Source organism: Pygoscelis adeliae, unplaced genomic scaffold (assembly GCF_000699105.1).
Source record: "Pygoscelis adeliae isolate BGI_AS28 unplaced genomic scaffold, ASM69910v1 Scaffold135, whole genome shotgun sequence".
Classification (NCBI taxonomy): Eukaryota; Metazoa; Chordata; class Aves; order Sphenisciformes; family Spheniscidae; genus Pygoscelis; species Pygoscelis adeliae.
In genome coordinates this window covers 1,203,842-1,220,857 of record NW_008824908.1, presented here as the reverse complement: position 1 = coordinate 1,220,857, position 17,016 = coordinate 1,203,842, and the positions used below count along the sequence as shown (strand labels likewise).

The 17,016-nt window shown below is 37.0% G+C and overlaps 2 protein-coding genes across 2 annotated transcripts in view; one reads left to right on the top strand and one right to left on the bottom strand.

The window, feature by feature from the left end:
• The window catches only part of MBP (myelin basic protein), a 92,539-nt gene extending 92,031 nt beyond the window's left edge, over positions 1-508 (top strand). The window contains exon 8 of the mRNA XM_009324937.1: positions 475-508. Coding sequence (XP_009323212.1) covers positions 475-508 — 34 coding nt within the window. The remainder of the gene's footprint in view (positions 1-474) is intronic.
• Positions 509-6,297: 5,789 nt separating this feature from the next.
• Positions 6,298-17,016, bottom strand: part of ZNF236 (zinc finger protein 236) — an 83,158-nt gene continuing 72,439 nt past the window's right edge. The window contains exons 30-32 of the mRNA XM_009324910.1: positions 13,495-13,624; positions 8,510-8,686; positions 6,298-8,062 (exon numbers count right to left, since the gene is read on the bottom strand). Coding sequence (XP_009323185.1) covers positions 7,935-8,062; positions 8,510-8,686; positions 13,495-13,624 — 435 coding nt within the window. The 3' untranslated portion in view covers positions 6,298-7,934. The remainder of the gene's footprint in view (positions 8,063-8,509; positions 8,687-13,494; positions 13,625-17,016) is intronic.

The window sequence follows — 17,016 nt, the reverse complement described above, 5'->3', positions numbered from 1 at the left end:
TGGTAAAGTACAATTGAACTTACTATAAGTACAAAAAATTGAGTCCAGGAAAGAGAGAAGCCAAACCTCTCCAGAACCCGCCACGTTTGAAACAACCACATTTCCTTAAGGCTTCTGAAGGAACTAGATTTGCTTGGATAAACCAGAAGGTTATCTCATGGCCTAGTAACTACTTACACGATAGGAAACAAAGGTAAAATACACAGTCAGGTACCACCAGGACAGAAGGTAAGTCCACAAAGCCCCACAAAGACCTGCACCAGGATCCGTGCTCCTACTGAACTCACAAATCACTTGGAACACAGAAGACGAATGAGGTGACACAGCTTGCTGCTGCTGCTGCTCAATTATTTAGAATAGTGAAAATGAAAGCGAACTGATAAGCTGCAGAATGGTAGTATGGGGCAGCGTTGGACGAATATTTGGTTGAGATGCAGTAACAACCTGAACAGCCCCTGCTTGTTCCCACCCCAGGTGGGAGACTTCCTACAATATGTCAGCACAGTGAGTTGCCACACCACATAGCCGAGCAAATTAGAAAACTGTGTCATATGAAAAATAAACATCTGGTCAGATTATCTTTAACCTGGTTCAGTTCACCATTTCGAGTCAGCGCACAGCCCCGCCAACACAGCTAATAAATGAAAACGGAACAGGAAAAAAAAAGTCAAGTCGTGAGGATTTTTCACATTCTACATCAGGAAAAAGACATGTGAAAAGCACATCATATCCATTGGCAGCTACTTTAAGACTGTATTTTTCCTCGAAGGTAGTGAAGCATTCACAAGTAACAAACCAACTAGTATACTATTCGCACATGAAGAAGGCAATCAGCAATAATCTTAACTTCAAGACAGAAGGTTTGAGATCCCACTAGCAGAGCTGATCACCTCCGACTCTTACTACTCTTACTCTCCAACAGGAGACATAACAGCACCATCACCTGTAGCAAAAATACATTTTTCTCTCTTACATGGTTTAGGGTACATACCTTTCACTGTAGGGCTGTTTTTCAAAAACATAGGCAGCACCAAGTGACAGTTTGCAAACTCCAAGGAGATAGTAAGAATTCTTATGTTGCAATTTAAGAAAAGAAATTAGTTCTTCAGAGGCCCAGGTAAAATCAAACATTTACCTTTTAAGTCTAATTTTCACGCTGTGCACTTGTAGCTTTTTAGTGGAGTTCAGATACCTCAACAATACCACGGCGACATACTGACATTATTCGTAAAATTTCTTTCGAACATCTGAAAATATCAGATAATATTCTCTCCCAAAATTTAACATTCTCTTTTTTACATAACCATCACCACTATTTTAGCTTGGATTTATATATATCTGATGATATACATATACCAGTTCTACTTTTTAGATAGCCTTTTCCGAGCCATTGTAACTTTTGGAACTCGTATCAGAGTTTTATTCAGGCCCATTTGATTTAGACCCGTTGTTTATAGCAGGAGGCATTAATAACGATTTCTTTATGTAGTTTTGCAGTCTTTTACAATAAAAAAGTTATCCATTCTTTAAGATAACTTTGGAAGAAAAAAAAGCCAATTATCTAATGGGATTACACTAAATTTTCCTTGAAACAGTTCAGTAAGACTAAGGAGGGAGCACTGAAAGATGAGAAGAGGAATATAAATACAGAAAACAAAATCCCAAAGTACACACATGCTTATTTTTTTTTTAAGTAAACGGTTATCAGCTGCTTACCGTAACGATTACCACACTATCTCACATTTGTGGTTGTAAGTGTATCGTTTAAGGTTTGCCTAGAAAGTTGCTAAAGCCTCGGGAAAAGATACCCAATTAGCCTCATCTTCAGTTCCAGAAATGAAACGCCAAAATTTCAGCTTGGATCATCTTTGCTGTAAAACTGCTGTAGGGCTTTTCTCAGTTGCAGATTTATGAATTGTCACAAGTTTGGGGGGGGTTCCCCTAGTTTGATGTTTTCTTATTATTTCTAAAAATAGGCCAGGTTTCAGCCCTTTATCTTTTCTTAGTTTTTTCCCGTATTTGCATCTGAGCCTTCCATACAAGACTGAGGTTGTTACAATCACATTAACAATTTACTCTAATAAACATTACAGAATAAAATTATTACATTTCAATTCTTTCAGATGTGAGACTATTACAACTTGTATGCAAGGTTTGCAGTTTTTGGTTTTGGTGTGGTTTTTTTGTTTTGTTGGGGGTTTTTTTAAGTATACAAACAGTTCAGGGGCAGCCATAAAAATGAAAATTTCCAAGATGTCCAAGTAAATAAATTGCTTTCATTAGGAAGGCCTGAATAAGAACGCGCACCTACAAATAATTCATGAGAGACTGCCTAGCCCTGTATGAGAGATTTAATGAGAGTAAATTAATCCTATGTGAAAACATATGAAAAGCAATCATCTCTTTGAAGTGAAAAATCCAATCATATTCAGCAATATACTAGAGGCCACTGCAAGCCATTTTCATTAGATAATATTTAGTATTTTGTTGTACTACAGATTGATGTTTTTCAATTCATAGCCCCAAATGTACAGTACCTTTTAATTAACTTAACTCTTCTTCCCTCCACAGGGAGGCTCTGGGTCCCGACCTGGATCGCGGTCTGGTTCACCAGTTGCTAGGCGTTGAAGCTCTAAGATGCCATCCAAGGATCATGTACTCTGCTTCATAATGTAACTGCCTTAAAATTAATAACAACTGCAACAATTACCTAGATAGATGCAATCCATTACTTAATGCCAATTAGGTTCTGCATGCAGTAGATTATACAAACTTCTATTGGCAATCCCTGACCAACAGTTGAATGAAAGGAACACAAAAAGTAGCTTTACTAGATGTTTTCCTTATTTTATGTGAAGTAACAAGATCTCTGACTTTACTCATTCTTCTTCAGGATGCCCTAACTGTATGCTGGATTTCATTATTTCTCCCAAGCACCTAATCCGAGCTCAAGTCTTCTGGTTTCGTTTTAGTGAACATCAGAATTGCAAATAAAGAGCTAATGTCTTGGATACTGAGCACTGCTGTTAATGAATTTCTGAGACACTGCTGTTAAAAAAAAAAATCCACCATGTGCAGAAGTTGTAAGGACTGTTTATCCAAATACTTTTTTTGATTTGTTTTTTTTGTTTTGTTTTAATCTTCCTTCTCTCACTCACAGAATAATTTATTTTCATAACAGGATTAGGCAGTCATGGAAAGGTTTACCAAACATTGGGAGTTCAAGGTATGTGAAGTGTGGGAGGGGGCAGATGTTGTAGAATCAATACGATGCAGAGCAATAGTAACAAGGAACTTCTTGCCATACCACAAATTGCTCATCGCATCCAAACCTTTAGAATTAAGAGCAGTTGAGGGAGAGAAAGAGGATTTCAAATTTGAGTTAGACTAATGTTAAGAAACAAGGGATATTCCCAGAGAAGAAACATCTAAGATTGCACAAGTGACCACTGGACGTCACCGGTGCTTCACACAAACTCTGCTGCAACAGCGTTAACTTTGCAGTACAATAAATAAGTAAATAAATATATAAACAAATAAGTCTAATTTCTGAAAGAGAGCCCTTCAGTACTGGTATCTCAGGTAGTCCTGCACATCTCGCGTTAGAATTTCAAATCTTTCTCTTGGTATTGCAGCAGTGTTACATTTGATAGGCTCATCTTTTGCCTGAGTAACATCTGGATGCCTATTAAGGGCAGTGCACCAAAGCAAACTCATAGTAAACTACTGTGAACATTTAACTGTTGTACTGTAGTTGCCTTATAGAAATAAATCATAGCGGAGTTAGATTTAGATATTAATTGTTCACAAATTACTAAAATGAATGTGTGGCAATGGTATTTCCAACCACACTTAGGGAAATAAAAGGCTCTTCTGAATTGCACTGTTTTATTACTTAAACTTACCATTTCTTCAAGCCGTCATCTAAGTGTCTGATTAATTATTTTATTTTTTTAGTTTTAGCCTATGCATTGTAGACTACAGTTAATGCTTCCCAGGTTGAAACCGCATTCCTAATAAGTGCCCAGTAAAAGTTACCTATAAATATGTACGTTAATTGCATTTCACATCTAGATCTATTGTAGGTTTAAATCAACGTCCGTTAATATGAAGCAAGGAAAGATGAGAGGATAGAAAATACATAGAGACTAAAGAAAACAAAACCACCAAAATTATTAAGCATACACACACGTATTACATCTCCTATTACCTACATTGGTTGCTATGTGTATTTTTCTATTGTAGCTTCATTCAGATGTATACTCTACAACGTAATAGTTGATTTAATTTGAATACGTGTTGTTCTTATAGGAACACAGCTTTTAAAAATATTCATTATTGAAATAAAGTAATCAACTTGAAATGAAACTTGGACCGGTTTTGTCTGTTACAACAGAGAAGATCATACATACAAAGTTCTGTGGGTTTTTTTCCCAATTTATGAATCATGTTCAAATACTAGAAAATGACACTTTGTGACCCAGGACCCAGTTGCCTGCACACAGGCTTCTACTGACATTGCTGGTGACTTAGCATGGCCCACAAGGCTGACAACATGACACAGTATTTATGGGAGGCCAGTGTCTTCGTGGAGTGGCAGCTAAAGGCCAGGGGGATATTGCAAGGCATAAAATGCCTGTGCACAGGCAACGAAATCCCGCCCTTCATGAACAAGTATAGCACGAAGTATTTTCTTTGAACAGGGTACGTGAAAATCAAGATGTCTTTTAAAGCAGCCTTCAAAAATGGGAAAGAATATTTAAGGTAAAAAAAAAAAATTGAGAAATAAATCTTTCAAAATGCTGCACTGTAGAACTACAGAACTTATCCAAAGCTTCCTCCTTGCCTTCATCACGCTGCTTTCCCCTCAGTCATCTTTTCCAGAGCCTGGAAGTGGCTTTTTTTGGATTTACTTCCTACAGAAGAAAAGGTACGGTACTTTAAAGCATTGTTTTACCAACACGAGTCTCTTGAAAGTGATTAAAACCTAGACTGAAATTTATTCTTTTAATTACTCACTAGTAGTTCTGCTGAAAAACAGCAGTTTAAATGGCTATTTGATTTGTAAGCAAAGGATTTTTCCTGAAACAAGAATGCACAACCAGTACTAGGAGTGTGTCATGTCTTGTACTGAAGGAACGGACATAAACCAAAAGAAATACTTGAGCAGACACAAGCCAAAAAGCCTGAGGCTAGCGTAAGCCTACTAGTGCATCAAACCAGAAAGAACAGAGACATTCCTAAGCACTATTCACTTACCCGCTATACAGTGTGACTCTTCAAACAGGCCTTAGAACAAGAGTTCTTTCTGCTTCCTAAAAAAAAATGCATCTACTTCAACACTGCTTTTGAAAACATCAAATACAGATGCTGTAACCAATACGTTGTACTGAGCATCAACAGATACACTGCTTTGAAAACCTCCGACTCAATCTTACCAAGGAACCTGGGCTATGAAAACCTCTATGCCCGGATACTCAACAGTGAATTCTTGAAGTTCACAGGGGAGGAGGATGCAGGGAAGCAAATCAAATACTATGTTACAAAAAAGTTTTTAAAAAGTCTATTTACTGTAACTGACAGGACTCCAAGTGCTGGAGGAGTAGCAAACTGAATTTAGGAAAAAAGTCAGCTCACTCCGTAACTCACGCTGCTTATTTAACACTTCCAAGACTTACAACACACACTCATTGCCTCTAATCAAGATGTAACACTTTGAGAAGTGACCATTTAAAAACGGCATCTTTTTACTCATGAGGTCTGCTTTGAGTATCAACCACTACCAGTTTTTACTTGCTGGCAGAGCAATCACAGCTAGAGCAGACGGAATGCTTTCAAGCATTCAGGAATCACGTTCCCATTATGAAGGATGGATTTGCATCTGGATGTGACCAGCTGTAAATCACCTTCTGTCAAACTGGATTTGGCAACCTCTGGGAAGTGTCACCCCCCATGCAGCAAATCAACTCCAACAAAACTTTGCTGTGTATTTATACGGTATTCTCTGAAAGAACAGGAGAAAGGTATTATACGTGGTACGCGCAACAGAGCACATTCTACTACATTATTACAGATAAGCAGGGCACGATGCCATGGGGCCAGTAAGCCTTCAGACAACTTGTCAAATATAATGTCTGTCTTAAACAGCTGAAACACTAATGGGCTTTCTGGAAGGAAAGGCACTGCTAGAAGACCTTCAAATATTGAGCCACGCACTTCTGGTAAACGGAGTTTTTGGAATTTCCTACAATCCAGAATCAAATGCTTAAAAAATACAGGAAACAGAATTTGGAAAAAAGTAATATTATTTAACATGTTTTTGAATTAAATATTCCACATAACAAAAGTGTTATTTTCATGTCACCAACTATATTACTTATATACATATGCCAAAGAGTTAACAAAAGACTTAAGAGATGCCCTATCAAAACCAACAGTGATTTCTTCCTTCAGCAATCTGAAATAACTAGTTTGTATCATAGGCAAAGTATAGACAATATTTACAGAAAAGGGCTTTTTGGATCTGAGAGCAATTATCTTTCAGAAGGTAAATTAAAATCCGGCTCTGTATTATAGTACAACAAATCCACCACCACTGATCTAGAAGTACTTGCGGCAAACCGAAAAGATGAACTTCCTGCAACTGGGATTAGTATTTACAAAATATACTGATCAGCCACACAGAGGCTCATATAACTTTAAATATATATATACATACAAGCACACACATATATATCTATATATATGTAACATATAAATAAAATTCAAAAGAACGAGGTAAAAATAAGGAAAGAGCTTCTGTCTTTGGAATGTCTAAAAGATGACTATGTTTTTACTCCAGTGTTTCTTTGTTATGAATATACTTAACAAGTGGCACCTTTCAAAGCATTACTTAGTCAACTAGGTAGTTTTGCTGAAACAATGACTTAAACAACAACAAATAAAAGTAACATATTTCCAAAATTCACAAAGAAAATCATGAGGAATTTACAGATTTGAAATGCTAACTGTTTACAGCACTGGGGAATATTGTATAACATAGGTGACCTAGTGTGCATCTAACTTTCTCACTGCTAACACAAAATTGTATGTTTACTTCCCAGACTTAGTATATGGCTGTGTTTTCCACAGATACCGAGATATGTACCTGCTGATCCAATACAGCAAACATAAAAGAAGAGGCTTTCACTGGAACCTCTTCTAGTTTGGATTCTCTTTAAATAATTACTGCTGAGTTTAAAACCTCAGACTTTTAATGTAAAAATTAACAACTAACTGCCTCTGTGGTTGGAATGAAATGAACGTGCTCCCTCTCAAGAGTTCAACTCAAGAAAAGCCATAAGTTCATGGCATTTTATTTTTTTCAACAAATTCTCAAAATGTACTAAAAAAAGCTTAAAACAGAAATACAGCGTTTTCCTGTGTCTTGTAAAAAAAAAAAACCAACAAAACTATTTTATACTGCATGCATCTACCCTGTAACATCTTGTTTCCAACCTCAATTATTTCTTTAAACACATAAAAAAGAAAGCTGACCGACAGTTTCATGGTTTTCCCACAAAGTTATTCTTCACCTCCTTTAAAAATGGGAATCATTCTATCTGATATAAAGTTCCAGTTTATTTTTCAAAAAGATATACTGGCTGTGAATTAGAAGATGAAACTGTATACAGTATTACCTGAGTTCATTGATTCACAGACAACTTAGCACAGATTAAATGATGTTTTCCCAATGTTCTTCTACAAGCTTAAAAAAAGAATGATTCTTTTAGGTATTTTTTGTAAATAATTAAAAAAACTATAATATATTATTCTATTGTTAATATTTTCAATGCTTGAAGCTTTAACTGTAAAATCCATCTTTTACTTTTCTGAAAACTTGTTTCAAGAAATTCGAGTCCCAGAAACATTTTTAGCTTTCAAATTTTAAGGTGTCATCGAAAAACATTGCCTATACTTTGCCATTCATTTGAAGATTCTTGTACCACTTCTTCTAAATTCAGAGCACGACTAATATCTTCCCCTTCTTGTTCTTGATGACCAGCAGGCTCTTGTACAGGACCTACCAAAGTACAAGAGAAAAAGACGAATGAGTATGATTTGATGTATAATGCAAGAAAAATGCAAATATAGCACTTGGGAAGAAAGGAATCATGCTGCGAAAGGTATTACACAACTACTTCAGATTCTGTAAATTCATTAGACGCTGTCTGAAAAATAAAAAAAAGTATCTAAGATAATCAATTGTTTTCCTGTGATAGTTTTTGAACTTTGTATTTCTGTACTACAGAGCTCCACATAAAAAACAAGGAACCATAAGCAGTAACCAATCTCTGTTTCAGCCTGCTTTTTGGTGCAGGTTGTGCAGTAGTGCAACTACTAGCTCATCAACTCTGGTCTTCGGCTATTAGTGCCTAATTCCTCAATAACTTAAGGGAAGTGTTTTTGTGCTTTCCTAGTAAAGCATATGGCTTTCTGCACTCACCATTGCTATCATTATACTACATACCAGTGTAACCATGAGCCCGTTTCATATGCAGTTTCATATTGCTTTTCTGTGTAAATCCCATTGCACAGTAATCACATTTGTAAGGCCTCTCTCCTGTGTGCTTTTTCATGTGGACTTGAAGAGCACTCTTCTGGTTAAAAGCCTTTTCACATAGTGTACACTGAAATGGCCGTTCCCCTTATAAAAGAGAAAAACGTATTTAATCATTTCTCATTTCAACATAAAAACACAGTTCAGAATTCAGTAAAAATCATCAAGGTGACCTAGAAATTAAGTAGACATGATCTTTTTCCTTGAGACTTTCTCAAAACAGTCCTATGGCTCCGTATCATCAGCAAAACATCCCAAATTAAATGTCAGAATATTTACATAAGTCCTAAACCACTGATATTGTTCTCTTTCCTATCCAATTTACTATTTAAATAAATTATTTAAGAGGTGCAAAAAAATCAGTTTACCAGTTTGACTTTCCTGTACTCAAGGGAACCATCACCTTTTTACATCATTTAGAATAATGTAGATAAAGCGATATTCTTGAATTAACAAAGCTGATATCTGTAAGAAACTAGAAAGTCGAATGTGTTAAAAAAAAAGTTCTGGTAATTCTACATGGGACCTGTGGCCTCCTATGTCAATAGCTACTAGTGATTCCCACAGCTTACAAAAGCAGGTATATTGTTGCAAATCTGCCAGAATACTACTAATTTCTAAATATAAACTCAAGAACATATTCACTATAAAAATATTTTAAAATTTTAAAATACCTACTTTGCAAAACCAGACCGTTGCTTCAACCCTCAACACCACAACCTCCGACATCAACACAAGACACATTGCTGTATGTCATTAAGGACTTCTAAAATCACTTTCTGAACTTACAAATACACTTTGTTATTAGTTAGCACCATAAAGCACAAGCAGGAGTATAAATACTTTTCCACAATCTTCCTTAAAGGACCAATTTCTCTCTTCCTTCATTACCTGTATGTTAGTGTTCCCCACATGCGTTGTAGCTTCCATGCTAAATCCAACTTCTCAGACAATCCATAAAAGGTCCTTTAAAGCACAGAAGTGTTCCTTCTATTTTTGTTAACGATGATTTCACTAGTTAGAAGTGAAATCTAGGTTTCCTCAGATACTTTTGACTCCAGGTTTTCTATTCTGTTAAGATGAACTGTCTTTTGGTGTTGTGTAATGGATTATCACATGGCTTTTTGGTAGAACTGGAAGCATCTGCTTCCCTCCAATTTTGGCAACGTTTCTCCAAACTGCTCTTCACTGATAAATCTGAGTGTACACGATATTTAGAGCTATTCAGAGAAATGATGTGTTTTCCTTCCGGCCACTGATTCAGTAGGTATTGCCCATTAGAAATTGTTAAAAACATTTACTCAAGATAGAAATCAAACACCTTCTCACAGACAAGGATCATACCTTTAGGAAAGCAAATCAGTTAGACTTACATTAGCCTTTCCTATGATAGTTTATGTAAGAGCAGCCACCTAAAAACTTCTGTGCAGCACATTTTCACTCTTTTGGTCTTAAGGGATTTTGAAAAGAACATTCTCTTCTGAAAGAATGACTATCATGTGGATTGACTTGCTGTTTCAACAACGTCAGACAACAGTAATGTAAAAATGAATTTAGCAAGGATTGTTACACTTTGTGGGCATTCCTAGCACATGAGCACCCAAGTACAAGAAACCCCAAAATATCTGAGGATTTACTGAGTAAATTACAAATCATTCCAAAATAGAAAGAATTTTTCCTATGATGGTGCAGATTTATGAGAAACAGATGCATAAATGGACTCTGCTCTGTTCCCAGCCTTCCTGAAGTGCTCTGTGTCTATTACAATGGGCAGTGTGAATCAAAGCAGGGAAAAGGGAAACTGGCTTTCTTTCCTGCTTTCAGATTATTTTGTGAAACTCTGAACTAGAACTTTTTTTTTTAAAGTCTGCATTATTTAAGTCAGTTATGCAGAAAGCAAATTATTGGGGGATTCCAAAGACTTTTAATCTCCTGGGATTGTAACCCCTGCCTCTTTTCCTGCCCCGAATATGACCAGAAAGTTCCCTTCTACCACAGTAATCACAAAGCACTCTGTTCTCCTCCTTCAGTCTTCTCTCAGGAAGAGCAGTCACTCACCATTTCTCTTGGTGGAGGGAAGAGAAGCGTAAGCACTCAACCCATTAGATGAGAACACACGGTGTCAGCAGAGACCCCTAACACATAAAAACAGCTCTAGTAGATCAGATCAAAGTTTCCTCCCATACTCAGAAAAGAAACCACCTTCAACCAGTTGGTACAAACACCCTTTATAAAACATGCTTATACACACCCATAGTACAGTAATTGCAATTAGCAGCAACTGATCAGTGAGGAATGCTGCTAGCTGACAAATGGCTGCAAATACCCATTACCCTTATCAAGAGTTATTGCTCATCTACCAGAAGTTAAGTTTTGCTGAAAGTGGATGACCCAGCCCACTAATATTAAAGTCTATCCTATCACACCTGCACTGAAAACTTCCCCTCCTGTTAAAATACTCTCTAGCTGCCATAACCAATACGTATCACCCACACTGCAGTATTTCACAACTTAATCCATAAGGATCTCATCCCTTCCCAGCTTAATGATCACCCACGTTCTTCATCTGCTTTTTATGCCTAGTGCCTTCCCATTGCAACATCTCTAAACATGCTCTTAGGATTCCCAAATCTCAGAATTTCCTTAGCAAAATGACTCAAACCATAAATTCACCAAGTTCATCAATCCTGTCAATCCAACCTCCTATCCTTTCCTACTGGAGAGTTCTCAGCAACAGAATGAAATGTGAACAAAAGTCAGGGCCATCACCTAGGACCTCTCTGGCTCTCAGCTGGCTAGCAAACCTTGAACACCCGAAAGCTCAAACACTCATGTGTAAATGAGGTGCACCAGCTCTTGCAATTACTGCTCCCACTTTACTTTTGACAGTAATTAGGCAACCGAAATAACAAATCAAAAAATGCCACAGTAGGCTGCACATCGTATAGGCCTGATGTAATTCATCCACAAACATTTAGAATCAGTGAATAATTCTTCTCCAATTCTTCTTTTTTTTCCACGGTAAAACAAGTATCAGACTACATTGATTTCTTTGCAAACCTCATGATATACTGCAAAAGCCAGCAAGAAAGCACAGATAGAAAAAGTATGACCTTGCCTTGACTAGTTATGTTTCAGTAACTGCTTATGTGCAAAGGTAAGTATGAACTAATTTAACCCTAATGGAAGACAGAGTCATTCATCACCTAACAATGACTTTTCTATATGGCCACTGCTACATGGGAAGTTAAAGCAGTTTCCTAGACTGTGGCAGTCTTAACATGTTTTCAACCAACTTCATCTACTTTTTTTTTTCCCCTCTGCCTGTCTTCCCTGGAAACACTTATTTTATCTACTATTATATAATATATATTATATATTATATATAATATATAAAGAAATTAACATAGACAAGTGTGTAAGGACACATTAAGATAATGTAAATTATCAATACTGGCAGCGGTCCCAAGACATCAACAACCTGACAGATGTCATACAGACACATAAAAAGAATTCAAAGATACTACTGAATAAACATTTACATCCGTTCCAAACATTTGGAACAGCATGGTAGAACGCATGTGAGTGTGTGTGTATGTGTGTTTATATAAGATTGCATTTGTAAAGCCAGAGAAAAAGTTTTGATGCATGAAATGAGAGCGTGCACAAGACACTTGGATATATAGGCAAGTCTATACTTCAGAGATGCAATACTAAAAATTGCAAGACTGAATCTGAAGGTGCAAAGTGAAGGTCCATTCAAAGATGAAACTCAAATTATACATCACAAGACCAGCAAGTGATGCTAACCAAGGAAAAATGACAGGGTTAACAAGGTAACTTAAAGGAAGAGATTAGGAACTTTGCTTTAAATGCATGAAGAGCAGCCAAAAGCTAACTACCAGAAGTTGATACTGGGGAAAGAGAAAGCGCTGGGTGACTCACTGAAAGAGAGTTACCCTTTTTTGGGAGTCTTCTGATGCTATAGCACATCCAGTAAAATTCCTTGGTCCCCTCCTGCTTAGTAGCAATAAAGGTAACTTTCCCGTCCTTTTTAACTCTAGCAGCCACGACAGCTCTTTATTGGTAGCAGTCATATGGAAAAGAGAGAAGTTGTTTCAGAGAACTGACTCCTATATTTAGAATTCATGTTCTTAAGCTACAGAAGGTGAAGGCAGTTGGGCTATCCTATGTACAGCTTTCAACTTGTCGCAGAGCAGAAGCCGCAACCTGAAAAGCACTTTTATCACAGAAAATGTGTGCTCCCTAGAAGAAGTCAGTATAGTCTTTTTATAGAGTAACAGTTGAAGAAAATAATTAGGCAGAAAAGAACACAACAAATTAAAAGCACTGGCATGAGAAAGAGATGAACTGAATAAGTAGTTCAACGACAATGAAGCATTGCATACAGCAGTCGGTATCAGCAGTCAAGACTGTCCCTTATTTAATGTCACTGAGCAGACCCACTCACTCATTTGCACATTCTCTTATATGCTTGAAGATGATCATCTCCAGTGTCTTTACACCACCTTAAACAATGCTTTAAAATATGCTTTTATTAATCTGTTTCAAAGACTGACAAACTTCTAGATACAAGCTCATGCATTCACATTACTGTTGCAGTACTACCAGTCCCAAAATATGGAGAAGCTTAGTCACACCACTAAGCATGATGTTCTGGCTGTAAACAAAACATCACAAGTTTCTGAGATTTCAAGTCTGCTGTTCCTCATTTTAATTTCTAAACCCTTTCAGTTAGAAATTTAGTTGGTATTTTTTTAAGCTTAAGTTGACATCTAAATGCAGTTACCTGAAACCACGAGCAAGGACTCCAGATATAACACCCATATACTCATGAGAGAATCTTGCGAGATAGAAGTAATTTCTGGTGTTACCTGTGTGAATGCGACTATGTCTCTCCAGCTGACTTGGCTTAGCGAAAGCTTTTTCACAAGTATCACACTTAAACACTCTAGGCTTCTGGGAACTCAGTGAAGGTCCAGCCTGATGGGTTTGCATGTGTTCCTAAGCCAGTATAGAAAAAAATACATTTCAGACTGTTTTAAAAAACTTCAGTATTTAACGTAGAAATATATTCACACTTTGAAGACAAAAGCAGAGGATTTTAGTCATCAGCAGACAAGCTGGAAGAAGATGGAAGCCTGCATTTTTTTTTTCTTTTAAATGAGAGATTGTTTTTGTACATCAACCCTTTGTAAGGCTGATGCATCAGTACCTTTACGTTTCTGAAAACCTCTGTTGATAACTGTATGCATTGCTTTTTTTGCATACATTAGTCCCTTCACTAATTATCTGAAGCAAAATAAAATAAACGATTTGCAAACATGGATTTTGGACAACTGTGCACTGTAAGTTAATACTGAATTTTTTCCCTCCCCTCTACAGTACTCACCTCCCCCCCTTGCTGATACATAGGTATTCCTACTCAGCATCTGAGTAAGTATCATTGTAAAACTGTACAGGCCTCAAAGAGGGGACTATCACAACATAAACACATGCAGCCGCACAACGTCAACGTGCAAACAGAACCACTTACAATGAACTCTTAAATAAGTCATAATAATAATTAAAAAAAAATCACTAAGGTCCCTACAGGTAAGAAAGCAGAATGAGGGTATGACATGTTTTATCTTTACGAAGAAGCATTAATAACAGTTCTAACTTCAGTGTTTTTAATCCACTGATGCTGGGCCCGGAAGTTTTGCAAATTTAAAGGAGAATCTTATGTTATCTACTGACTTGTTCATTTAAAACTCCTATTAATACTGATACAATTCAGATTACAAAAGAAAGCAAATACAAACATATTTAATTTAAAAATCTAATCAAGAACTGTATGTGAAACAGTACTGTGAGTACTTGTCCACTTTCTAAAATGGATAGTCTTTTCTAGTCTATTCATTACAGACTAGACTATTAATTAGTCTTTACTACACCTAAACAATAAGCCTTCTTGATGTCTGTGAAGTCCTATTCCTCACTCCATGAACTGAAGCAAATTGTGTCTGCAGAATTTGTTTTCACTGGAAAAATCAGCGAGACAGTTACAGGGAAGATTATCATCATCATAATTATAGTAATATAGTATTATAGGGAAATAATAAAAGGTCTTCTGAGAAAATCACAGGAGGTTCATAAACCACAGCTTAGTTGGAGATGAAGAAAATCTTTTGCTTTTATCTTGTTCATTACCTCCTGAAGATTAGAATGGTGGAAGCACGCTATGACCTACTCCAGAAAAATTATCTGAAACTGGCTGCCGCTTTCTGTCTGCCACAAAAAAACCAAAACCCCAACAACCCGTAAAGCTTTCTCTGAAGAAACAGTTTGTGATGCAATTCTGTTCCACTGATCTGCCAATCCCTTATACTCTTCCTGTAAAATACAAGCTTTTGCAAATAGTTCATGGGAATACAATGCTCTGAAGTGCAAGCACTTCTTTAGACATACTTAGTATTTCTTTGATTGTTCATATGATGTTTTACGAGTTTATTTGTGCAATTCTCGTATTTTTCAGATAGGAAGTATCTTAGGGTCCCAAATGAGCATTACCTAGTTAGAAAATAAGAATAGGAAACCTTCTTTGAAAGGGCCCTTTACCCCCCCACTCATGCATTGGTATGCAACTCTTATGCTCCACCTATCTTGAAACATTATTTGTAACCACCTCTGAAAGTATGGCAATAAGAAGTTTGTTTCATTCCACTGTTTTAATAAGATCACAACCTCATTCTATTTTCATCTTAGAATGATGTCCATGCTTTATTTACTATCTACAGTCACGTTGCAGGTATTTGCACTATCTAATAATATGGAATTGGACAGTTTAGTCACTGCACATGTCTTAAGATTCTCCCCTCTGAAGCTGTAAAATCAGGACAGTCACCAACATCAGAAGGGGAATCAAAGACACTGGACTGAAAATTTTTGACACCGGGGGTGGGGTGGGTGGTACGGGTATTCGTACGTAATCTCTAAAGAAGCTTTGCTTGTGGATAATTGTGAAATTGCTGGTACTGATGCCTTTGGAAAAAACAAATACAGTTAAGTACTGGCATCTAAACATTGGTACCCCTACCTCCTACTGGGTTTTTCTGGAAAGCCTGAAGTTTGGCAGTGCTCTTAATATTTTTGGTGATCTCCAGAATACCATCAGTACAAAATGAAGACCTTGAGTAAGAGATCACTGAACACTGAACCCTTCCCAAAACCCTAAGCCAAAACCTGTGGTTTCATTTATGTTTGTTGAACTTCCTGTTAAAGGCTGCTCACAGCTGATGTTCTGGAACACCTTAACGAAGAAAAGAGTTTGATGAAGAGGTGGAATTTGTTTTAGGACATGATGGCCAAGTAGTAAATGAAACTGTCTTTCTGTTAAAAACATCCTCTCCTCCTCCTCACCAAAAGTGAAAAATAATGGAGATTCATTTTGACTTTCATCATCAGAAATCTTGGATCGGGTTTGTACAGGATACAGAGAAAACCTTCCTGAAATAAGATTTATCAGCTTTCATAGCCACTAGTTGAACTGATAAAGATCAAACTGTAACGCTGGTCAAAAGAGAGTAATAGTGCTTCCACGGCATCAGCTGTATCAAACTGCAAACTTTGGCCGCATTTTTGATGAAGTGTTCCAAAAACTTAGCTGGTCACTCTGCTGGTTTGTGTATGTCTGTACGTGTATATGGGAAAAGAAACTGTTAAAACTTCCTCATCATCTGGTGAGGTTCACTCTCCCATTTTTACATATACACTTAACATTTCCCTCCTTTCTTCGGAACTAACAAAATGTGATCTTTTGCTAACGCTGATGTCTTTGGATCTGAAGGTTGAAAATGGTCCACTGCACTGAGCAGGAATTGTTTCCTTATATAAAGCCGTGGTTTAAAGAACCATCCCAAATAAAGCAAATAAGGCTGTCTTTCACATCAGAAAGTATCCATTCAAGAAGTCAACTTTCAAATATAAATGTTTTTCTATGATCGCCCTAGCCTCATATAACAAGCAGGTTTTTGTCCACGTTGTTCCTGATCTGAGTTGAACTGCAGATTTTTTTCAAGTCTTTTTTTTTTTTTGCAGAGAAAGTGAAGTAGAACCATAGGATCATTGAGGTTGGAAAAGACCTCTAAGACCATCGAGTCCAACCATTAACCTAACACTGCCAAGTCCACCACTAAACCATGTCCCTAAGTGCCACATCTACATGTCTTTTAATACTTCCAGGGATGGTGACTCAATCCCTCCCCTGGGCAGCCTGTTCCAATGCTTGACAATGCTTTTGGTGAAGAGATTTTTCCTAATATCCAATCTAAACCTCCCCTGGAGCAACTTGAAGCTGTTTCCTCTTGTCCTATCGCCAGTTACTTGGGAGAAGAGACCGACACCCACCTCGCTAC